This window comes from Denticeps clupeoides, unplaced genomic scaffold (genome assembly GCF_900700375.1).
Source record: "Denticeps clupeoides unplaced genomic scaffold, fDenClu1.1, whole genome shotgun sequence".
In the NCBI taxonomy this organism is placed as follows: Eukaryota; Metazoa; Chordata; class Actinopteri; order Clupeiformes; family Denticipitidae; genus Denticeps; species Denticeps clupeoides.
This window is the reverse complement of record NW_021629696.1, coordinates 1-24856: the sequence shown is the minus strand read 5'-3', so window position 1 is coordinate 24856 and position 24856 is coordinate 1. Positions and strand designations below refer to the sequence as shown.

At 46.7% G+C, this 24856-nt stretch overlaps 3 protein-coding genes and 1 pseudogene across 4 annotated transcripts in view; 3 read left to right on the top strand and 1 right to left on the bottom strand.

Moving 5' to 3' along the window:
* The window catches only part of LOC114771764 (C-Jun-amino-terminal kinase-interacting protein 2-like), a 30427-nt gene extending 16353 nt beyond the window's left edge, over positions 1-14074 (bottom strand). Inside the window, exon 1 of one of the 2 annotated variants that reach the window (XM_028965112.1) lies at positions 13715-14074. In XM_028965112.1, coding sequence (XP_028820945.1) covers positions 13715-13779 — 65 coding nt within the window. In that variant the 5' untranslated portion in view covers positions 13780-14074. The remainder of the gene's footprint in view (positions 1-13714) is intronic. The other variant, XM_028965111.1, reaches the window with a different exon arrangement.
* LOC114771765 (gastricsin-like) lies at positions 459-3730 on the top strand. Its single transcript, XM_028965114.1, has 9 exons — positions 459-511; positions 874-1018; positions 1093-1210; positions 1322-1440; positions 2016-2206; positions 2492-2608; positions 3177-3321; positions 3396-3494; positions 3578-3730. The coding sequence occupies exons 1-9, from the start codon at positions 459-461 to the stop codon at positions 3728-3730; spliced, it is 1140 nt and encodes a 379-aa protein (XP_028820947.1).
* On the top strand, positions 5871-9690 carry LOC114771767 (gastricsin-like). The gene is made up of 9 exons (XM_028965116.1): positions 5871-5923; positions 7287-7437; positions 7512-7629; positions 7712-7830; positions 7907-8103; positions 8354-8470; positions 8557-8704; positions 9352-9447; positions 9526-9690. Exons 1-9 carry the CDS (start codon positions 5871-5873, stop codon positions 9688-9690), a joined length of 1164 nt encoding a protein of 387 aa, XP_028820949.1.
* Positions 14075-14703: 629 nt separating the features above from the next.
* Positions 14704-24367, top strand: LOC114771768 (choline kinase alpha-like; annotated as a pseudogene).
* The last annotated feature ends 489 nt before the right edge of the window (positions 24368-24856 follow it).

Genomic DNA, 24856 nt, shown 5'->3' with positions numbered 1-24856 from the left:
TAACCGTTTTATAACCATTAACAGTTCATGACCTTGACTAAAGCCCTTTATTCAGACTGTTTGCATAGTGTGTCAAATCTGATAGGACATTAAGCTATTTACAATAATTAGAATATACATAAGAAATAACCATTTTGGCAATCTGTGGAATTTAAGGGTTTTCTTTTTTTTTTTTGTCCCCTGGATTCGCACTCAATTCCTACAGATATGAGCATTTATGTAGCGTAGCCTTAAAAAGCACTTTTAATACCTGTTCCAAATACAATAGCAAGTGGTAACACATTAGAAGCGTATCAGCCACTTATCGTGGTCTTTATCAGAGGTCGCCTGCGTGTTCAGAGGGCCGGAGAGGTCGCGCCAGGCTGGGCGTGGTGCGCGGCTCCTCCGCTGGAGATATAAGGGCCACCGGCTCCCAGGAGCTGCAGTGTTCGTAAGAGGAGACCGACACGGGAGCCACCATGAAGAGTCTGGTCCTGGTTCTGGCGGTGGCCATCATGGCGGAGGCCATCAAGTAAGATTCGAGTTTTGAAAGAAATTGAATTGAATTCTTTCATTTATTTCTTTCAATTGAGAATTGAAAGAAAGAAATGTTGTTTGGCGAAATCAGACATCAGACACACAAGCTGTGCGTTACATAAACTAAATGTGGGTTAAGTAGAGGGGATCATGGTGCATGATGCACGATGCATTTCTAATCGAGGTTCAGAGAGCAGGAGATTACAGCCAGAATGAACATATTTCATAACGCGACAATCTGCAAACAGAACATACAGAACCACCTCCGAACGGAGCAGAATCTAATGAGGATTAGAGATCTGAGCATGCAGGGACATCATGGGGTCGAACGTGTGTGTGTGTGTGTGTGTTGTGCAGGGTGCCCATCATGAGGGGTAAGTCCGTACGGGAGAAGATGAGAGAGCAGGGCATCGAGCTGCCGTACGTGGATCCTGGTCTCAAGTTCCAGCCTCCTGAAATCATCGCTGCTTCAGGAGCCGCAGCCATGAACATCTACTATGACGTGGGTCAAACAAAAATCCCGTCCCACAAAGACACACAAATGACTGGCCTAAAAACGATATTTTTCAATGACAGACCTACTACTACGGCTCCATCAGCATCGGAACTCCACCACAGACCTTCCCAGTGCTGTATGACACCGGCTCGGCCAACCTGTGGGTGGATTCGGTCTACTGCAACAGCCAGTCCTGCAGTACGCTGACGCATAAACTCCATCAAGCGGCCGTAATCTGAGCAGCGGCTGTCATGCTGACGCCCCTCACCGTGTGTGTGTGTGTGTGTGTGTGTGTGTGTGTGTGTCCAGACGTGCACTCGAAATTTAACCCGCAGCAGTCCTCCACCTTCCAGAACAGCGGCTCGACGACGCAGATCGTCTACGGAGCAGGAGGAGTGGACCTGATGCTGGGATATGACACGGTCAACGTGAGTCCCGGGCGCCCTCCACACGATCTGGACGTAAAACGGGTTCCAGAGTGAATTTCGGCGTGTCCGCATAGACGGCAAAGAGGCTTTTTTTGAGAAAACGCTGACATATTGGCCAAAATGCCAAACTGACCTTTAATCGCGTCATACATACAACAACATACATTTACAGCATTTACCAGACACCCTTATCCAGAGCGTAGTTACAGGGACAGTCCCCCCCTGGAGACACTCAGGGTTAAGTGTCCTGCTCAGGGACACGATGGTAGTAAGTGGGGTTTGAACCTGGGTCTTCTGGTTCACAGGCGAGTGTGTTACCCGCTAGGCTACTACCACCCTACACCCTACTAGGCTACTACCACTCCACGCACTCCAAAAGACACCATGTTACCTAAACACTAAGCGTAAGTCATACGATTTGGGCCTCTGACGAAATCCTCTCGACAATGCACATTTCTAATGAAAAGCAGCGTGGGCTGTTACAGCGCCACCTACAGGTGTGGAGGGGGGTTAAAACTGCGTTCGGGACGTTGGGGAACTTAAGAACCTGATTCCGACTGGGCTTCCCTCATCAGGTGGGTGGCATCAGCGTCCAGAACCAGGTAGTCGGTCTGAGCACCAGCGCGCAGCTGAGCCCCACCCCCTTCGCCGGCGTGGTGGGCCTGGCGTACCCGTCTGATGCTGCAGGCGGACAGCCCACGCTGATGGACACCATGATGCAGCAGGGCCTGCTGCAATACGACATCGTGGCGTTCTACCTGGCACCGTAACTCCACAGCGGCCGCCCGCCCACACACACCTGTAACCTGTAACCTGTAACCTTTAACCTCGTTCACTTCCTGTGATCCATACGAAATTCCCACCCTAAAACCACACGCCCCCACATTTCTATCAATATAAGCAGGTGTAATGTAATTTGTGAGGATATTACAATTCTAGACATTATCATACTAACGTGGCCCGTTTTTTAATGTTGAACAGAAACCTGATCTGCAGCGTCTGGTTAAACCACCACGGTTTAGTGATCTTAGCGTTTATTGGATATTTGCAGCCCCGGTCAGTCCGGCAGTGAGATGTGCTTCGGAGAGGTCGACAACAGCAGGTACCAGGGCCAGATCACCTGGACGCCGGTGACGACTGGCTACTGGTGGCAGATCAACATTCAGGGGTATTACATAATACATATTACATCACACACACACACACAGTACTCACCTCAAAGTACACTTTCACTTTCACTTTCAATCTCTTCTGGACTCCCCAGTAATCCTTGCACAAACTTTTAACTTTTAACTCTTTTTACCTTGCACAGATAATTTTTTTTTCCCTGTTATGTAAATGATTGTTTGTCACTTTATACTTTACTCTACTCATTTGCACACCTTCACCCTACCTCTTACACATATTTTATGTTAAAGACAAAAAATGTAATATTTGGTCATGTTTGCAATATTGGCATGTTGGTTCATTGTATACTTGCAATATTTGCAATACTGTGGCATTTCACTGCATCTCATATCGCGCATGACTGTGCATGTGACAAATAAAATTTGAATTAGAAAAATTTGAAAACTGTGAAGCTGATGTCCAAACGAGCGTTTAATGCAGAGTGATTGTAATATTTGAAATGATGCAGTCATTATTTATTCAGATTTAGGGGCGATTCTGCAAATTTCGGCCCTTCTGATGCTACGGCTCTCCGCGAAGCATCACGCTTTCGGCTTCTTGCTTTTCAGTTTTGCCGTCAACAACCAGGAATCTGGCTGGTGCAGCCAGGGCTGCCCCTCCATGGTGGACACGGGCACCCTGCAAGTCACGATGCCCCAGCAGTACTTCAGCTACCTGATGCAGAACATCGGCGCCCAGCAGAACTCCGGCTCCGTAAGAACCCGCCTCCGTCCCGAACGCCTCTAACCGCGAAGGCCAACGCGTAAACGTCTCTCTGTGTGCCGCAGTACTACGTCGACTGCAGCCAGGTGAACAACCTGCCCACCCTCACCTTCACCATCGGAGGAACGGCCTTCCCGCTCTCCCCTTCGGCCTACATCCAGAACGTGAGTGGAGACCTTCCTCCAAATTCGTTTTTTTTTACCACTGCAGCACTCTGCATGAACCCACTTCTTCTCTCCGGGTGAAGAACAACGGATACTGCATGGTGGGCATCACCCCGACCTACCTGAACGACCAGAACGGCAACCCGCTGTGGATTCTGGGAGACGTGTTCCTCACCCAGTACTACTCCGTGTTCGACCGCGCCAACAACCGCGTGGGCTTCGCTCCGGCGGCGTAGACGCACCGTTTCTGGCACGGCGCGGACCACTGCTACTGCTTTTATTTCGCTCAATAAATTCCTTCAAAATGAAAAGGTCTCCTCGTTTCTCAGAATTTACAGGGCCTTGTCTGTTTTAGGGGGGAGACCCCAGGTACCACGTTTTTATTTAAATTATGCAAAGGACGCAGAGGAATAAGTTTTCAGGACGCCGGGAATTTACACAAGTCCACACTCGTCCTCATCCTGTCACACACACCAAAACCCCTCAGACCATGACCACGACAAACAGTGTCTGCCGTTGGGGTTAATAACCCGGCTGCAAATAAGGAGTGACTTCGGGTGTGGGGAATCAAGGGGGGCGTGGCCTGAAATCAGTGTTCCGGCACGACCTCTCTGGAGATGTCCCCACCTCGCCACCATTTTACAGCCTAACATCCCACGTTGCTCTGAACCAACGTTTTAATAAAGTTCAAAATTGCGAAATGGGAGAAAAGCCTCGACTACCTGGTTGGTCAAACGCATCAGAACCACTGAAATCAGAAGGATGCTGGCTGAAAATGGAGAGAGACGTATCGAGACGAATGAATTGTGTGCCACTGGTGAGGTTGGCATTAAATTCAGTCTTAGTCATGTCCAGACTCGTTTTAGTCTAGTCGAGTTTCAGTCTGTGCATTTTAGTCTAATTTTAGTCAGAATTATCAATGAATATTAAGTCTGGGTTTAGACATAGACATTTTAGTCTATATTTAGTCTATAAAATTGTATAATTTTAATTGAAAGTAATGAAATTCTATTTAACCCAGTCAATATATTACAAGTATCTAGTAGAACAGACAAAAACAACAGTTTCTTTTAGTCAAACCCGTTTTAAAACAACGATATTTTATTGTTGTATTACTGTTACCTTATATACTCAAGAATACTCGACATCCATTCCAGACACGGAAGACGCTCTTATTTCTGACAACATATTCAGTTTTCTTTTCCACTTTACGGTAAAGAAAGTGCTCACTTCACCACAAGTAATTAACGTAATTAACTCCACGATTGCATATTGAGGAAGTGACCAGATGGGAGATACAGGAAATATAACGAGACGTTTCGTCTAATTTTCATCAACGAAAATAAGGAGACGTTGCAGTATCATTTTTATCTTGTAAACAGATAAATCTACGATATCACTTTTACTTCTCAACAATATTACATGATATAGTTTGTTAGTGTTATCGTCACATGACCAGCAGTCTTGAACCACGAGTCTCCAGGGGAACACGGAGAAAACGCTGACGTCTGCCGAATGACTCAACAACCAAACTGGAATTTATGGAGTGATTTTTGGTTCAGATCAGTATGACCAGAGGTCCCTGAGGTGACAGTAGGTCACAACACCCATCTATTACAGACATCAAAAGCCGCTTTCCATCATTCAGTGCCAAATAACAATATATAAGCTTCTTAGAATTCAGCAAACTCGTGCTGAACAGTTTGAACTTAAGTATCATAGCAACCAGGACCATGACGGGTGTGACTACGGAATCACAAAACCAGCAACAAATCAGTGGGCCGGTCCACCAATCTACCCCTGCAACAAAACAATATTTAATTGCAATTTATTACTTTAGTCAATGATTATTTGATGAGTTGCAGAGTGAGGAGAGATGATGTTGAGTCATGTGACCAGCACAACCCAATATACTATTAATTCATTTTAAACATATGTATTGATGTATTATAGTTCACCATGTGATTCAGAACAGAGAAAATCCGAACCGTTATGGAAATGTTCTGTCCAGAGATTTTTTTAATGTATTTTATATATAATCTATGTATTTGATCATGTAAATGTTCTTTTTGTTTTGTTTTTTTTTTGGTCAATTCCACCATTACAAATGTGGCACTTAGCTATTAATGCAGAAGACCTTCAGACAGTCCTTCAGTTGGACTTCAGGGAAATTTATCGGAGCTGATAGTGTGTTCATGCACACAGGAAACTAAGCCTGTCTGTCTGGAAAAATAGCCTGGTTCAGAGGACAACGGAGGTCAGAGAGGAGCAGCCAGAAGGAACTGGGTGTGGTTTTGCCCCGGTGTTCGGTATATAAAGGCTACTGGATCCCGGGGGCCAACGGGTCTGAAGGGAGCAACTCAGAGTGGCGCCACCATGAAGGGACTGGTCTTCGTTCTGGCTCTGGCAGTCACATCCGAGGCCTTCAAGTGAGAATTCTTATGATTTACCTCTACACGCTTCCATTCTTTCGCTCAGATATCAATATCGCTTTTAGGAAATCTGGTCAGTATGTTTCAGTATAATATATATTGTATGACAACAAACGCGATTGTATGATAACAAACTCAAAGCAACTCGATTTCAGTTTTCTCCTTCATTTACTGCATCCATTTAGGTCGGGGAGATGTTCATGAGGCTGAGAGCCTTCATCAAAAATTATTATACTGATAAGAGGTTATATAGCTCGTCACACTTCTTATCCTGTGACATTTTGCACTGATCCAATGACAGATTCATGCAGCTGTCGGGACACAGGCTTTCAAAGAGGTGCCAAGTGGGTAAATTCATTCTGACACAACTGTCAGATATCCAGTCCTACACTTGACAATACAAATTATGCAAAACAATCAGCAAAACTGCTGCAAAAACGTGTCCAACAGACCGTCCACTGAGGTCTTCAAACCACAGGGAGACATGGCCTTTTTTGTTTGGTTTGGTGAGTGTGTGCGTTTATGCTGTCAATTATGTTTTTAATCCATGAGGACGCATGAGAAAGGGTGTGGCATGATGGACACTTGTTAAATAAAAAAGTGGTTTTATTAAGTTGCTCCAACTATCACGTCTCGGGCCCGGTGAGGGAAGGAAGCGCAGAAGCGGGACGTCATTGTGACAAAAGGGATTTGTTTGAATACAAAACCAGCAAAATGGCCAAAAGGAAACAGGAAGGAGTAACAAACCCGCAGGCATGTGGCAGTAAGGTCAGGTGCTGAAAACAAACGTGAGGTAAGTCTCTCCACATCGATGTCACTGCTCTCCTCCTCCTTTTACTGGGCTCTAATCACGGACGGCCGATCAGCGGCAACTGTCCGTGATAGGAGCCCTGCTGTCAGCCCGGCCGCGCCCTTTTACGTCCTTTTGTTGGAAACATTAAGATATTAAGTCGAATCCAAGTTCATTTAAAAAGGGAACCTTCCCTTTTTCCAGTCCTGGTGTTATTACACACAGCTGCTTAAACATCCATCAATGTGCACTCACAATGATACGCGTGTGGTGGTGGCAGTGGTGGCCTAGCGGTTAAGGAAGCGGCCCCGTAATCAGAAGGTTGCTGGTTCGAATCCCGATCCGCCAAGGTGCCACTGAGGTGCCACTGAGCAAAGCACCGTCCCCACACACTGCTCCCCGGGCGCTGGTCATGGCTGCCCACTGCTCACTCAGGGTGATGGGTTAAATGCAGAGGACAAATTTCACTGTGTGCACCGTGTGCTGTGCTGCTGTGTATCACATGTGACAATCACTTCACTTTATTATTTATTATTATGTGTGTGTGTGTGTGTGTGTGTGTGTGTCTTTACACAGGGTGCCTCTGATTAAGGGTAAGTCTATTAGAGAGGCAATGAGAGAGAAGGGCGTGTTCCTCCCCTACGTCAACGCGGCTCTCAAGTACCAGCCTCCTGCGGTCCTGGCTGCTTCTGGTGCCACAGCTGAGTCTCTTTACTATGATGTGAGCAGGAATCAGGCAACATGTCTGTCGTCCACTCACTTCCCATCGTAAGAAGGTGCCCCTGAATGTTCTAGGCGTTCTACTACGGAGCGCTGAGCATTGGCAGCCCACCGCAGTCCTTCATGGTGCTGTTTGACACCGGCTCTGCCAACCTGTGGGTCGATTCTGTCTACTGCAACGACAAGGCCTGCAGTACGTCCAGCCAGATATGACGCACGCTTTATTAGACGGGGCTCCTTTCACCTTCGATCACCTCCCCTGCACATCTCCACAGACACGCACAAGAAGTTCGACCCGAAACGGTCTTCCACGTACACCTCCAGTTACGGCCGCTTCAGCATGTGGTACGGCGCTGGCGACATGGACGGCATTTACGGCTACGACACGGTCACCGTGAGTCCTGAGCACTTACTTCCCATTCCATGCTATAAAGAGAAGAAACGCTGACTCCTTTCCTCTCTCGTCACAGCTCGGCAGCATTGTTGTGCCCCAACAAGAGGTCGGCCTTAGCGTCACCGAGCCTGGGGACAACTTTGTCGTGGCCAAGTTCGACGGGATCCTGGGCCTGGCGTACCCCTCTGATGCTGGAGACCAGAGGCCTCTGATGGACACGATGATGCAGGAGGGCTTGATCCAGTACAACTGCGTGGCATTCTACCTGAGCCGGTAGTCGAGTCTGACCAATCAGATCATGTAGGCCATGCGGCGTTACCTGCCAATCAAACCAAGGGTCGGCTCCAGAGTAAACCATTTATTTATACCAGAACTGACCCTAAATAATGATTTAACTAAATATGATCAAGTCATTTCCGACGTTTTGTGACGTATTGACAGGCTGAGGTAGGGGGGTCATTAATAGTGAAAGCACCGAACAGAGTGCATCCTGGTGAGATGACGGGGCGTCTGGTGTGTGCAGTAGCGACCGGGCAGGAAGTGAGGTGTCCTTCGGGGAAGTGGACTACAGCAAGTTCAGGGGCCAGCTCACCTGGACACCGGTGACCCGTCAGAAGTGGTGGCAGATATCTGTCCAGAGGTAACAGCCAGTTCAGCCATGCCCAGGTGCCCTTGCGGCTTTCCGCTGAACGTGTGTGTGTGCGTCTGTGTGTGTGTGTGTGTCAGCTTCAAGATCAACAACCAGCCCAGCAGTTGGTGCAGCCAGGGCTGTGAGACCATGGTGGACACGGGCAACCCCGCCATCTTCATGCCGAATTCGGTGCACCAGTACACCATGAACCTCCTGAAGGTCCAGCCGACGCAAGACGGATACGTAAGACACACGATCTCCAGGCAACACCAACCCTGTTTCATTCAAATTCAATAAAATGCCATTACAAGGAAAGAGACAGAAAGCAGACGGCAGCAGGCCTGCATGTTCTCTACCACGCAAGCAGGGAGTCATTTTTCCACAGGATCTGGTCTCAGAACTGAACCATTTTGTCAACATAGGCCACTTTCACACCTACAGGCTTTAGTGCTTGAATCAAACTCAACTAGGTGGAGAACACAACTGCAATCCAGTGAATTCTGGGTAAATTTCAACGTCGTCTGCTTCCTGCATCTACTTTTGACGTTCCCGCGATGATCCATCTGACCAATCAGCAGACAGAAAGTTCATTTTGCTTCGCTTACATCTTCCCAGTGTGAAAGGGAACCGAACCAAGAGGAACATGATACAAACTCACCGACTGATTTGGACCAAAGCAAACGAACCAAAGTGCGAAAGCACCCATAGAAGAATCCTTGATATCTTTGTCCTAGTTCAGGAGTTGAAATGCAAAAACCGCTCAGTCAGCCATTATTCATGAAGTCAGAATGAGCCTATATTAATATTCTAGTGTCTTTGCTCAGAGATCCCATTTGATCCCAAATCCCTCCACCGGCTGTCTGCCTTTTTCTCCCTGTGCTTGGTGCTAGATGGTCGACTGCAGTCAGATCAATAGCCTTCCCACCCTCACATTCACCATCGGCGGGGTGGACTTCCCCGTGCCGCCCTCTGCCTACGTGGAGACGGTGAGTTCTTCTCAGCGGACCCGGCACCTGTCTTCACTGTCCACAAGTGTTGCTCAGTCCCTCATCTCCCCCATCTAGACGTATCGCGGCGGGTCCCCATCCTGCTCGGTCGCCCTCTACCCCACCCAGCCCTCCGCCGCGCACGACCTGCCCCTGTGGATCCTGGGAGACGTATTCCTGCAGGAGTACTACTCCGTGTTTGACCGCACCTACAACCGAGTGGGCTTCGCCCCCGCAGTGTAGGCGTCTCCAGTCGACACATCAGCTCCGCCTACAGCAACGCCCACTTTTATTATTGGCAATAAAACCTCAGCGGAAAATCAAATGTAGCCTCAATAAACCAAATCAACAAATTTTACCGTATAACTGGACGTCTGGTGTCACATTACATCTGTCTCAGTATAAAAAATATCCATTTACTACAAAAATGTAGACGCAGGCAAAATAGACAAAAAAAAATCCAATACGATAAATCACAATTCATGTACAATTATTATAATGAATGAAATCATTCTGACCCAAATATGAGAAAAAAATGCTTTCACTAGTCTGAATTGGTCTAGAAAAGGGGGAGACACGCACATCTGTGTTTGCTTATTAACACCGACTATCAAACGATGCAACGCAGCAACATGACAAGACGGGAAAAGGGAGATTCAGACACAGACTGTAGGAGAAAATACGGAATACAGAGCGGCGGGATACGTTCTGAACTTCCCCAGAATAATCAGGATAATCCTGCTGCACCATGAATGAGTGTGAGTGTGTGTCTGTGTGGTTGTGTGTGTGTGTGTGTGTGTGTGGTTTTACGTTGGTTTGTTGTGGTTACCCCTAGGTGTCAGGCTGCCCCTCTGACACGAATCAGGTCACTACCACTAGGGGTGTGAAGGGGGGACAGGCAGGCGGTAACCAGGTGACGGCGATTTCAGCAGGGCGTGGCTTTCACCGCCTTTCATGGATAAAAAAATTAATTCAATCCCCAGTAGCAGTGTCAAGTTCGATATGAAAAAATATGAATACTGAATAGAATCTCACTCATTCACACACACATACACTAAATGCATAAGAGGCTTTACGTGTTACATAACTGCGAAGCCTCTGCATAAACAAAACTCGCCGGACACGGCCACCTAGGAGATGACATTTGGACCCCAGTGGGATAAAATTATGAGAGCAAACACACACTCGGGTCAAAAAACTGGTCAGCATCAACATACTTCAAAAACCAACTGTGTGGAGTGGAGTCATGTGCTAGAGTAGCTTCTTGAGAATGGCATAGGTAATATAGGCAAAAGGGCGCAATCCATCCAGGCGGCTCCACAAACGAAGGAAGAAAAAACATTCCACTATTCCTAAACGTCCCCTGACATGAAAATGTGACTTTGTGAGATGATTTAACATTAATACGAGTATCTCCAGCCTGTCTATGGTCCTGCAGTGGCTAGAAATGGCGAAAGGTGTAAAGATTGTTTTGGTCGTTCTGCTTCACCGTTCAGAGAGCGGACGCTCAGAGGGTCGGATCTGGAATTTGTCCCCTTATATCCTAAGGGGACAGGTTACCTGCCTTTCTCGTGCTTTTTCCACCCAGAGAATTTCCCGCCCCGCCCCTAAAACATGATCTCCACCGACCGTCGTGGGACTGGATCACAGTGGCTGTAATTTTGCACCAAGAGACTTCAGATACAGAATTAGGGGACCAACAACACCGATATAAAAGGAAAAATTATTCAATGGAAGAGGAGCTTTAAAACTAGTTGATGTGAATGTGTCTTAAAATGAAAAGAACAAGCCAGCATGAATTGACCTGCTTGGCAAAGCCTATTAAGTGGTAATTGTAATAATAATGATGATATGTAACTTTCCTATGAAAAATATCTAGGCTATTATGCTGCAGCACCCAATATTTCTCAGTAGTGCCTCACTATGAAACTAGCACGTCTCCGCTGAGGTCCTACAGCCTGGAGACCTCAGATTCATGACTCGTGAGTTATTTCATGGATCCATAAATCACACAGCACTTCCAGACAAATGCTGCCAGTAGATCGAACACATGACTGACTGTTTTACCAATCAGACGTAGCCATGCAGTCACATGACCACACACACACCATGACATCACAGCGCCACACACTCACCACACAGCACAGAGACAGAATGAATAAAATGGCAGAGTTTACAGAAAGAATACAGAATTCCAGTCTTTCAACACATATGTTGTTAAATGGCGCTCTATACATTTTCTGTAGAGGAAGGAATTAGCGTTATCGTTCAGCTCTTTTATTTAATATAGCAATGCTAACACATATAATTAGCATATATAACATTTAGTCCATTAATTACTGCAAATTATATTTTAATAAGTTATTACTATTATTTTATTTGTACAAAACTACATAATAAGCACATTTATATTCTTTGACTTAGAAAACATATTTTTGAAAAACTAAATGATGTATTACTATGAGTAGTTTTATCCCCAGACACATTTTTACTCTTACTTGAGTCATTTTTTCATGACTACTTTTTATTTTTATTGTTATTTTGGAGTAACATTCTCATACTTCACACCGTCCCCGTGGAGACACTCAGGGTTAAGTGTCTTGCTCGGGGAAGCGGTGGGAGTAGGCGGGGCTTGTGCTCCGGCCCGCTGGGTGCTACCAGCCCACCCAACACTCAGTTAGAACCAGTCTACACCCTGCCAGTAGTGAACAGAGAGCCGTCCTGAGATTAATGTGAGTCACACGGAGTGTGTGTGTGTGTGTGTATGTGTGTGTATGTTTCTCTGTGTATTCATAAATCTTGCTTTAGTGACATGATTATGATCTAGGTTTGTTACTCTCTGTTATTCTGAGTGTCACTCAACCTTTGTGCCTTTAATTAACTGGAGCCTGTCACGGCCGCGGGGTCATTTCATGTAGTGATCCGTCAATCCTCCATCACTCTTCTCTCCTTCCTCATCCCCCCGCTTCCCTCGTCCACCGCATGATCTCAACATCTCACTCTCTCCTGCTCTCCTGTCATCATGCCATATACCTCATTGATTACGGGAAATAAAAACACAAGCTTTCATTTCCTGAAAGCGCTGAGCAATAACGAGGCCACGCCCCCTCACAATCACCGGCCAATCAATAAGAAGCATGTGTTACTGACACGGGCTGCGCTGGACTATCTGCTAACCTCCAGAGACCTTCACACTCCGGTCCATCGATGGCCCCACCAGTGGATGCAACAGTCGCCCGCAGCGGCAGGAAAAGCCGGCGAGGGACAGAGAGGCGGAGCTCAGCCGGGCACAATGAACTCCATCTCGCGTAAGCCTCTTACGCCGAGCATCAGAGAGAAAGAGGCAGACAGAAGCGGGTCAGAGATGCATTAATACCAAACAGGCCCTCCGTCTGATGGACGCACGTCAGTAAATAAGAGGAGGAGCAGACGAGGAGGGCGGAGTCGAGAGGCATCAGGAAGAGGCACGAAAACAAACCCAACGGTGGGGAAAATGCAATTTAAATCATTCATCAAAGGTCACTGAAAATTGTATATTATTATCATAATGCACCTTATCCCGCGTATTTCAATTTGGAGACATTTTTCACCTGGACTACATTTAAACTCCACTACATTCCGTAAAATTCCGTAAAAAGGATGTGCTTCCTGCCAGAAGGGGAATCTGATTTCACCAGAAATTAAACAGTCCTGTTTCGCCGCCAGAAACGGATTTATTAGTACAATAGGACACTAGAACACAATAAATTACTGGACTATTTTCATAATTAAATAGAAGTTAAAGTTTAATCCCGGATTCACAACGTGAAATTAGGTATTCATGGAAATACATGCAAACACAGGATAAAACCCGGATTCTGTGTATCTTTCAGTGGACGATTTCGCGGTTAAACGCTCTCAGCACATGGACACGCCGCAGTTCCCTGACGTCTGACGACCTTTCACCTGCTTTAGTTCCAAACCCCGGCCAGGGGGACACAACAGGGGACGAGGACATGAAAGCAGCACATGAACGTGGTTGGAAGATCCTCTTGCCGGACACAAGGTCACCGGGTAAAGGCTATTTTCTCCACTCCGTTCACATGCTGCCAGTTATTAAAGGAACATGTCAAGCTGGAGAGCAACAAAGGGACAAATTGTCCACACGGCTCCTCCAGAAGATGCCTGTATGTAGAAGGAACAACCTCTCGGATGCCACATGAGATATGAAGAGATGGAACAGGGCGTGGGCCTGGCGAGGTAACTCGACCCCGTCAGATGAGCTCACCTGCAGCCCGGCGGCGAGAGCGAGTGGAAGGTGGAGAGGGAGAACATCTCGGCCCGGTCCGCCATCTTCTTCTTCCAGGCGGGGTTGGCGGGGCGAAGACACGACTGTTACTGGGCGCAGACTGCGGATGCGCGGCCCATGCGCGGCGACGGCGACGACGAGGGCTCCACCGAACCAGACGCGCCGGTCCGCGCCACCCGCCGCGGAGCAGGGAGGCAGGGAGAGAGGATGCGGCTCGTTCACCTGCGCGGCGCAGCGCTGAATGTCAGCATCAGCACCAGGAGGGCGGGGCCACGTCACGTCACGTCACGTCGACGCGCCCTCTGCGTAGGATCTGCAGCAGCGAGAGGGAAAACACTGCGGAGCCTCACACACGCATACACACACACACACCCGCATCGATTCATCTCCATTCGAAATGCGGCTTTATTGCTTGGATGATTTCAACAAATGTGGAAGCAAACACCACAAACGCACCCTGTACATCCATTTAAAGACAAATTTGAGCGCATCGGTGCAGATTAGACGACCTGGCGTATCGGGAGCTGTCCACGTCCACTGGTGCTGAAGGGGAGGCGGACAGCGCCCTCTGTGGCGAGCAGGATCACTGACAGATGCAGCAACTGTTTTAAATATTTTATTTGCCATTTGTTTATTTAATCCGGCATTATGCACCCTAAAAGGTGTCATTTCGACTACCAGGGTGTGTTTACCGGTAAAAATTGAGAAAGCACAATTAATTTAAATTAAAATATCCCAGACCACAATGAACCATGGCTGAAAACGTGATTATAAATAGAAACAGAATGGAGACGACACCGTTGTTCAATTTTCCACTGGTATATTAAAACGGACAAAGGTTTGGTTCGCTGACTCGGCGTGACGCAATCGGAACTACATTACCCACAAGTCCGTGCGCTTCAGGGACCAATCAGCGCTCCCGACGTCGGGAGGCGGGCCCAGCCCTCACACCGAATAACAAAGGCCGTTACTCGGCGTGTCGGTGAGCGGCTGGGGGCAGACGGTGGCCGACAGGACATCGTGCGTGGCGGTTAAAGGACGAAGAAGTTTCGGCCGTAATTTACGGTTTAAAAGCACAGTTCGTGTGAAGACCACCGGGACGTTCGCGACATAAACGAGGCAGTACAAGTTCTCCGCGGCTCCCCGGGGTCCAGGACACGCCATGCAGGCGACGCTCAACGCGGAGAACGGCAGCCTCAGGGTCCCGAGTCCCCGCGGCGCCAACGGGGACGACGACTCCGAAGCGGAGTCCTTCCAGGACGGCCGGACGGACGAGGTCGACCGGGAGACGCGCGGACGGGCCTTCGCCTGGTGCCGAGACTTCCTCTCCGGGTCGTGGAAGAGCATCAGCGAGGCGGACTTCCAGATCCGCATCGTCAGGTGGGGGAGGCAGGTTTTGGTGAGACTGGATGGAGTTGTGGACCGGTCACGGTTTACTGTGATGGTGGTAGTCGTGTAGAGGACAACCCATCCGCCTCTGAACCAGAAGACCCAGGGTTTTTTTTTTTTTTTTGGTTTTTAAGTGAAGTGTTTGTCATTGGGAAACACTGCAGCGCAGCACAGGGTGAAACGTGTCCTCTGTATTTAACCGTCACCGTTGGTGAGCAGTGGGCAACATGACAGGTGCCCGGGGAGCAGCGTGTGGGGACGGGACCTTCATCAAGGGCACCTCGGTGGCACCTTGGCGGATCGGGATTCGAACCGGCAACCTTCTGGGGCCGCTTTCTTAACTGCTAGGCCATAAATGTACTGTCCTGTTGAGTGTCAGGGTTCCTATGGTCATTCAAACCCTGGAAAAGGCCTTGAAAAGTTTTGGGATACGAAATAAACATGTAAAGTTCTGGAAAATTCGTTGAAATCTGACACTTGAAAGTATAATGAAATATGTGGTTCCCATAAGGCTGCGCGAGAAACGTTTTTCTACGTTTACAACTACAACGTGTAAAATCAGAGCTGGTTTGTAGCATCTTTGCCGGCTTTACGTAGTGAACCGTGTCACGCTTCTGTCACACTTCAAGTGGGCAGTGGTGGCTGAGCGGTTAAGGAAGCGGCCCCGTAATCTGAAGGTTGCCGGTTCAAATCCCGATCCGCCAAGGTGCCACTCAGCAAAGCGCCGTCCCCACACACTGCTCCCCGGGCGCCTGTCATGGCCGCCCACTGCTCACTCAGGGTGATGGGTTAAATACAGAGGACACATTTCACTGTGTGCACCGTGTGCTGTGCTGCAGTGTTTCACAATGACGATCACTTTCTCTCGTATTCCAGAACGTCCTCGGCCGCGTGTCTCCATTTTAAAAGTAAATTACAGCTGATGCCTCCATTTTGCTCGGAGGAAGAAACTCTGCGTGTAAGTTCAGCAGTTGAGTTGAACCGTGTTCAGAGTCTCTGGCCTCGAGTCTCGGACGTTCTTTTGTGGAAACGTGCTTGTGTGTGTGTTTGCAGCGGGGGTCTCAGCAACCTGCTCTACATGTGCAGCCTGCCCGACCACGTCCACCCGGTCGCGGACGAGCCGGCTCGGGTCCTGCTACGGATTTACGGGGCCATCCTTCAGGTGAGCGAGGCGGCGCCCTGCCTGCTGCAGCCTGACGTTTTCTGCCTGTATGGTGTAATGCTGGGGTGGTAGTAGCCTAGTGGGTAACACACAAGTCCCAGGTTCAAACCCCACTTACTACCATTGTGTCCCTGAGCAAGACACTTAACCCTAAATTGCTCTGGGGGGGGACTGTCCCTGTCACTACTGATTGTAAGTCGCTCTGGATAAGGGCGTCTGGTAAATGCTGTAAATGTAAATAATGTGTGTGTGTGTGTGTGTACAGGGGGTGGAGTCTCTGGTGCTGGAGAGCGTGATGTTTGCCATACTGGCGGAGCGGGCCCTTGGCCCGCGGCTCTACGGCATATTCCCCGAAGGACGGCTGGAGCAGTACTTGCCTGTACGCATCTCTCTCCCCACAGAGCCCGCGCCTCCTTCGCCGAACGTTCAGAAAACGTGCTCGGTGTTGCTAGAACGGGAACGTAACGGGAACGTTCCTATTCATAATGCAGGCTGGTGGCCTAATCCAGGTAGATTAATGGTCTGTGGTAAATGGGCAAAGTGGTATTTACCGTTCAACAGGGGTACTGAAAGCGTAGATGCGCGTTAATGTTGGCGCGAGATCTGTTAGTTAGTTAGTTGTAGCAGGAATCTGCGTATACGACGAAATTGTGGGACAATATACAGAGTATACACAATAAAAAAAATAAAAAAAAAAACAGGATATCCGGTAGACATTAGGCAAAAATGTATGGACTAATATGACACACGGTTTACAGTAAGGATGTGCGATGCCGATTTGGCTTCTATATCCGATTTGAAATTCAGGTTGGTATCGGCGATACTGATCCAATAATGAAACACTGTACAAAACTAAATGTGATTGGAAAGTCGAACTTAAAAGTGTGAAAATATCGATAACGTTGTGCTATTATTGATATCCAATACTGATATCAACTTGGTGTAGATAGTATTGATATTTAGGGTTGATCCGCACATCCCGAGTTTACAGGTCTGTATTGAAGGATTTGTGTGTGTGTAGAACACAGTGGAATAAATAGATACAAATATTATAAATTGTAATATTGCACATTGCAATAATCTCAATTTCAATGATCTTCATGTCACACATTATTGTGATTATTGTGTATTCCATGCATGCATACACATACACTCAAGAAACGTCTGTTTGTCCTGCAGAGTAAACGCCTGCGCACAGATCAACTCGCCGTTCCGGAGCTTTCTGCCGAGATCGCCACCAAGATGGCGCGTTTTCCACCAAATGGTCATGCCGTTCAATAAGGAGCCCAAGTGGGTTGTTTGGCCACATCGACAAGTACAGTAAAATGCACCGTTCGGCCTGGAAAACCAGCTCTTCCGGCTCCCAGCAACGTACTGACCCTGGGGTGTGTGTGTGTGTGTGTGTGTGTGTTTACAGATACATGGATCAGATAAAACGCCTCAAGTTCGTCCGGGAGGCTCACGTGAAGAAGTTCAACAAGCTGATGAAGTACGACCTCCCCGCCGAGCTGGAGAGTCTCCGGTGAGAGCTTCCGGCCTCCTGGGCCCTGATTGGCTGGCAGGGTTTACGCCTCACCCTTCCCAACCTGATGGTGCTGGTTATTAACGTGATGTATGTTGCGTCCCGGTCTCTCTCAGGTCACTGCTGGCAGCGACTCGCTCTCCTGTGGTGTTTTGTCACAACGATGTTCAGGAAGGTGAGGTCACAATCTCCTAAATACCGGAGTAATCTGGAAAATCCTGTTGCGTAAAAACTCATCTGATATGACGGCGGTGACTTTGCCCGTAAGCACGTCAGCGGCCAAAGGCCACTCGCCAATGAAGCCAAGTTGGAAACGATGCCGGATGGAGTTTATGGTTGGCTAAAAAAGCTTTAAAAACTGTGCCCACTTGATGTGAGAAAAGCGCAGAATTGCAGCTAAAAATGTCTAAACAGGCAACAGAACATCTCGTTGATAAAACGGCTTAAAAAGCCTTGCTGATCTTGTGGAAACCCTGGCAGCATTCGGCCACGCCTTCCTAGCAGGTTGTACGTACACATAGAAACGCGGGACTTTACTGCTTCTGCCAGAGCCAGGACCCCAAACACGCCCGACACGGCGAGGTGATGCGACAACTGTGGCGCACTGACGTATCCCGAACACGCCAACGATGCGTGCGTGGCCAGATTTCTGCGGAGGTCGGCGCTGACTATCTGTCTTTTCGTCTTAGGGAACATTCTCAGGCTGGACGGCTGCGGTGAGAAGTCCACGGACAATTTAATGCTCATTGACTTTGAGTACAGCAGCTACAACTACAGGTAAGACGCTGGACACTTTATTAGGGACCTCGTTCACGGCGTCCACCCACAGTACACGTTAGTCCGGGTATCGTTGGTGTGGCTGGAAAATTGTCCAGTCTGAAGTGTGGACACGCCCACTCACTTATGGGTCTGGCATTTTTTTACATTATAGAACAAAACTGAAGACGGCGGTCTATGAAATAGAACACGTGAGTTTATGTAATAAACAAAAATCTGGGAGCGTTTGCTGCGATGGCAGCGTTTCACGCTCTCGTCTACTCTCCACCACTTTTTGACAACAGTCCTGAAGGTTCATGCTGAACACTTTCTTATCATTCACTCATGTTAATCTCATCAAGCGGAATTTGATAATGACGATAGTGAAGGAATCCGCCATGAAGGTAAAAAGAGGAAAAACCAGATCGAACATGCTTCACTTTCTCCTCATACAACAAATACTAAACATGCTTCAAATATGGGAACAGAGCAGAGCAGCGTCCTTCACCCCGGTTCCAGACTAAATGAGGTGAAGCAGCGCCCCCTGGTGTGTGGAGCATGACTGACTTTAACATCCTGCAACAGCTTTACAAGACAGAGTTTCTGTGGATCCTTAAAAAGTCTTCAATAAGATTTTCGAAAATTGAGCCCTTATCATATCATTAAAAAATGACGAGTAAGCCGTAAATCCATAGTTTCAGGTCTTAAAAATTCTGCAGACCCAATACATTTATTTACTTGTAAACTCAAATTTTTCAAATTTCTATTATGTATTATGAAGTCGGAATTAGCGGAACCACCTATGCAATTAGAAGGCTAAATTCTGCACTCGCCGGCGGGGTTGTCCTCATTACAAATGTCTCTGGAATTACTGAATCAGGAGTAGCCTACTGAGGGAAGAGCATGTTACTCCATCGGAAGTCTGTTTCCGAAAATTCAGCCTTGGTGCAGAATTACAGTCGTTTCGGTGTCTGTAGCTTTAAGTGCTAATGAGGAGGAGAGCGGCCTATAGAAGTTAGGAGCATTCGCAGAAAAGACGTCATCACCACAAGTCGCGTCGCCGTTTTTCCAGAAAAAAATAAAATGGACCCACTGGTTGTTCAGAGTCCTTGTGGCTTGCTGCAGTACAGGTACTTTGAGGCTGAATATGTAATGAGTCTTGGAAGTAATATTTGATGAGTGTATTTTAGAAGCGCATCTCTCGCCCTTGGAATGACCACCTTGATGAAGTCTTAAATTTGCCTTCCTTAAAACCTGCAGAAAACCCTGAAATATCATTGCTAATAGAACAATATTGTCCTGTGCGATGTCTAGTTTTCAGACACTTTTCTCTTTATTCTGTTTTTCTCTTTTAGAGGCTTTGATTTTGGGAACCACTTCTGCGAGTGGGTTTATGACTACACATACCACCAGTGGCCGTTCTTCAAAGCTGACCTGGAGCACTACCCCAACCGAGAGCAGCAGGTCCGATTACTGCCCCGTCCAACATGACTACTTTCCTCAAGATGCCCGAATGAACACTGAACTCGATACAGGAAGTGTTGCAGCGGTTATCAATTCAGCGTTGTTCATCTGGTGCAGTGAATGTAATCATTTAGCGTCACTCTAAATTAATGTCTCTGATTATTTCTGGAATAATGATTTTGTCCAGAGTTTCCTGTTTTATTGATATGAATTTGAAAGGGTTTGCAAAGAAGAAAGTTTATAACAGATTCAAAATCAGTCAGGGTTGTTCCACTCTGGACCACAAATACAAAATTATGAATTATTATTATTATGTACTTCATAATCCGTGAATTTTCACCAAGCATTACTTTTGTTTTTGTGCAGCTGCATTTCATCCGGAACTACCTATCTGAGAGTGGCAGGTATTCTAACAGGGATGACCACACCCAGGTGGAGGAGGAGCTTCTTCTTGAAGCAAATCGGTATAAAGTTATATAAGCTACCACTTTTAAAGCCTCCTGACACTTATATCCGATTCACAATCTAATCAGGAATGGTCTACAGGAAGGTTTAGTGTCATAAGGAGGTCGCATTTCTGTAGGCTTGTTGCAGCCTAGTGGGTTAAATGCTCATCTGTGACCTAGAAGAGAGGCTGAATCCACCTACTACCACTGTGTGGGTAAGGCCGTCTGGTGAATGCAAAAAAGGTTTGTGCTGGAGAAATCGCCATTATATTTAAAATTTATGGCATTTACCAGACGTCCTTATCCAGAGAGACTTACAACGTGCTTCCATGTCACCATGGATGAAATGATCAGTTCTGGTTCACTAGGACCCCCAACTATGAATACAATCTTTTTATCCCTCTGTTTTAGTTTTTTTTTTTGCATAAATCAGACTATAAGAAAAGTTACACGTTAGTGTGAGATCTCTAAAGAGGAAGGTGTGAGCTGCCGTGCTGTTCTGAGCCTTGAGGGGAACTTCATTCTACCAAGACAGAGAAGAGTCTAGACGAGGGTCTTCCCTTGTACCCCAGCGGTTGGAGGGACCAGGCGAGCAGGACTGGAGGGTCGGACTGAGGTTGGATGGTGAAACCCCATGTTTGGCTTTGTAGGCCAGCATCAGATTTTGCAGCTACTGGAGCCAGTGGAGGCAGCGTAGCAGTGGGGCGGTGTGGGAGAATTTGGGAAGGTGCTGCGCATTCTGTATTAGGTTGTAGATGCCGGATAGCAGTCAGAGGTAGACCTGCAGAAGGGAGTACACTAATCCAGTAGTCAGATTTTCCAGGGACTGAACAAGTATCTGGATCCGACTGATGGGGCAGTGGTGGCCTAGCGGTTAAGGAAGCGGCCCCGTAATCAGAAGGTTGCCGGTTCAAATCCCAATCCGTCAAGATACCACTGAGGTGCCACTGAGCAAAGCACCGTCCCCACACACTGCTGCCCGGGCGCCTGTCATGGCCTCCCACTGCTCACTCAGGGTGATGGGTTAAATGCAGAGGACAAATTTTCACTGTGTGCATCGTGTGCTGTGCTGCTGATGTGTATCACATGTGACAATCACTTCACTTTATTTATAAAAGATATTGTAAAGAAGGAATCTACATGAGCGGGAAAGATGCGAGTTGAGAAGAAGACTTATAGAGTGTACTTCTGCCACAGGTTTGCTCTGGCCTCACATTTCTTCTGGGGACTGTGGTCCATCATCCAGGCCAAGATTTCCAAAATTGAGTTTGGATACATGGTGAGTGCATTATGTTCCCATATCATACAGTGGGGAAAATAAGTATTTGATACACTGCTGATTTTCCAAGTTTTTCCATTTACAAAGATGAAAGAGGTCTGTAAATTTAAAATGACTTTTTTTTATTTTTTTAATTGCATGAAATTAGTATTACAGAGGTCATACATTTCGCATACATACATAGGGTGGTAGTAGCCTAGTGGGTAACACACTCGCCTATGAACCAGAAGACCCGGGTTCAAATCCCACTTACTACCATTGTGTCCCTGAGCAAGACACTTAACCCTAAGTTGCTCCAGGGAGACTGTCCCTGTAACTACTGATTGTAAGTCGCTCTGGATAAGGGTGTCTGATGCCATAAATGTAAATGTACATTTCCTGTAGTTCTTGACCAGTTTTGCACACACTGACTGCAGCAGGGATTATGGCCCATACAGTCCTCTTCTCCAGATCTTTCAAGTTTAGAGGCTGAAACACAGTCATTGTCATGCTGGAAGACCCAGCCACGGTTGTCCCATGATGTTTCCACCACATGCTTCACTGTTGGGACTGTGCTCTTGGGATTGTTCTCTTCTTTTGTCTTCCTTCAAACACAGCAAGCGTCATTTTAGCTTCATCTGACTTAATGATCTTTTCCCATGTTCCCACTGAATCATCAAGATGGTCTTTGGCGAGCTTCAGACGGGCCTGGGCGTGCTGGCTTGGGGGCACTGTGGGTTCTGCAGGATTTTAGTCCATGACTGTGTAGTGTGTTACTAAAGGTGACCTTTGAGGTCCCAGTTCTCTTCAGGTTATTGACCAGGTCCTCCTGTGTAGTTCTGGTCTGATCCCTCACCGTTCTTATGATCCTTGATTCTTGACTGATTCTTAAAGACAAACTAACAGGTCTGTGAGAGTCAGAATTCTTGCTGGTTGGTTGTTGGGCAGAATGGTTTTAACAAAAAAATCTAATTGCGATGTATTTGACATATTGCGATTGCAATTTAATTCGTGATTATTCATTACACTGTGTATAAAAACTGTAGCATAATTGTACATCAAAATATGAATAAAATATGCACTGTAACTAGCATACCACGAGTTTGGAGCGAGCATGCTTGTTTGCATTTAAGTGGGCGGGGCTTTAACATGGGGAAAAGGGCGTGGTCTGAACCACTGGCAAGACGATAATGTCGTGTTGTAGATCTCTGATTCTACTGGCACACAGTGGTCAGTTAAAAAAAATTTGACCATGGTTTACATACAAGGCCACGAGTGGCAGCCCGAAACGGGTCTGGTGCCACGTGAGCCATAGTCAATACAGGACGCCCCCCTCTGTTGGACAAAGCGTTGTCTGCCCACGTTCTGCCTATTCCAGCCTCTCACTCGCCGACTGTCTCCATCCAACCCAGCATGTCTGCGCATGCGTCTTCCCACATCAACCCTGACGTTAACCGATGAAGAGGAGTTTTCTTTACTTTCTTTTACTGTTGCAATGTACTAACTCGGTAGGCCTGTGGTCTGTATGCTTTCAGGACTATGCCCAGAGTCGCTTTGATGCCTACTTCAAGCAAAAGAAGCTCATTGGTTGAAGTTCTTCCAACAGTGACACTGACTGGTACACACCAAAGCTTTTACTGAATTCTGGATTTTCTCTTATGTTGAGAGAAGACTAAGAAAAACAAAGAAGGTGAACAGAATAGATGAAACAAAAGAAGGGACGCAATGCATCTCTTTCCTGTCGTTCCCGCAGTTATATCACGAATCTCAGAATTTTACATAATTGTACAATGGTAGAATCAGGCTTTTCATCAATTAGATAGAAAATCTACAGTGTGCACAACACTATTTTGCTACATTTCTTTGCTTTTAATTTAATTTCTACATGTTTTACTGTTGTTATTATTCTCCTCATTGTGTTCTGGGTCCATCATTTCAGACCTGTGTCCATCTGTACACAAAGTTTACTTTTATTAGTGTGTTTTATTTCTGAACATCAGACTGTATGTTTCCAGATGATTGACGTGAGGACTACTGTAGACTGCCAGTATAGACACGTGACTGATTGCTGACCGTGGCAATATACTTCGTCCGATGCTCGGCCTGTTCTAAACCGTCTCTTCTAGGTGATTAAAATGTGACCGTGTGGGCCGTCATATGGGAACAGTTTGACCTTTTTGAAAAAAATATTGCACTATTTACTTTTTAAAATTATTTCATGTGAATGTGATTTCGCGGATGGAGCAGTGTCATGGCTGGTTAAAAATTAGTTTATCTGAGTTAAGTTTGATCACTATGTAATTATTTCCATGTAAGCTGCAGACTGAAGCCATTTCAAAATCGGCGTGTCCATTAATGTTTGAGTCCTGTGTTGAACACAACTTTCCTGTCAATATCAAGCATAATTTAAACTCTATTTACTTCACGACAGACTGTGAAGAACCGGTTGTGGAAATGTCAGTCAGTTGAGGGACCAGTGCATGACATGATAAAGGTTTTACTCCAGTAAGAATGAACCAGTCTGATCCCTTCTTACAGGCAACTGAATTTATTTATTTTTATCTACTTGCACTGTATCTGTAATGTCCTGCTTGTGTGTTACTGCTAATAAATGCAATTTCAGCGTTATCTGTAATGACTGTGTGTTACCAGTCCCTAATTCTTTTATAGACTGATAAGTTTTCTCAGTACAGGTCCAACTAATGCTACCTGTACCCCTGCACCACCGCCTAGGACCAACTGCAACATGATATGACAATGAAACAGGAGTACACAACTATGGGCTTTACATTTAAGGGTCTTCTTGTAATGAGGGAGAATATCTGAGTCAGAATAACTCACCCCCCCATCCATAATGTATAAAGAAACTGAATCAGAATAACTCACCCACCATCCATAATGTATAAAGAAACTGAATCAGAATAACTCACCCCCCATCCATAAAGAAGCTGAATCAGAATAACTCACCCACCATCCATAATGTATAAAGAAACTGAATCAGAATAACTCACCCCCCATCCATAAAGAAGCTGAATCAGAATAACTCACCCACCATCCATAATGTTTAAAGAAACTGAATCAGAATAACTCACCCACCATCCATAATGTATAAGAACTAATCAGA

What these genes read in the sequence shown, in the direction of transcription:
- LOC114771765 (XM_028965114.1), top strand. Translation starts at nt 459, where the DNA reads ATGAAGAGTCTGGTCCTGGTTCTGGCGGTGGCCATCATGGCGGAGGCC. An exon ending in CCCAGCAGAACTCCGGCTCC is followed by an intron (nt 3,322 to 3,395) that starts GTAAGAACCCGC and finishes TGTGTGCCGCAG; the next exon opens with TACTACGTCGACTGCAGCCA. An exon ending in CTTCGGCCTACATCCAGAAC is followed by an intron (nt 3,495 to 3,577) that starts GTGAGTGGAGAC and finishes CTCCGGGTGAAG; the next exon opens with AACAACGGATACTGCATGGT.
- LOC114771767 (XM_028965116.1), top strand. Translation starts at nt 5,871, where the DNA reads ATGAAGGGACTGGTCTTCGTTCTGGCTCTGGCAGTCACATCCGAGGCC. An exon ending in GTGGCATTCTACCTGAGCCG is followed by an intron (nt 8,104 to 8,353) that starts GTAGTCGAGTCT and finishes TGGTGTGTGCAG; the next exon opens with TAGCGACCGGGCAGGAAGTG. An exon ending in CCTCTGCCTACGTGGAGACG is followed by an intron (nt 9,448 to 9,525) that starts GTGAGTTCTTCT and finishes TCCCCCATCTAG; the next exon opens with ACGTATCGCGGCGGGTCCCC.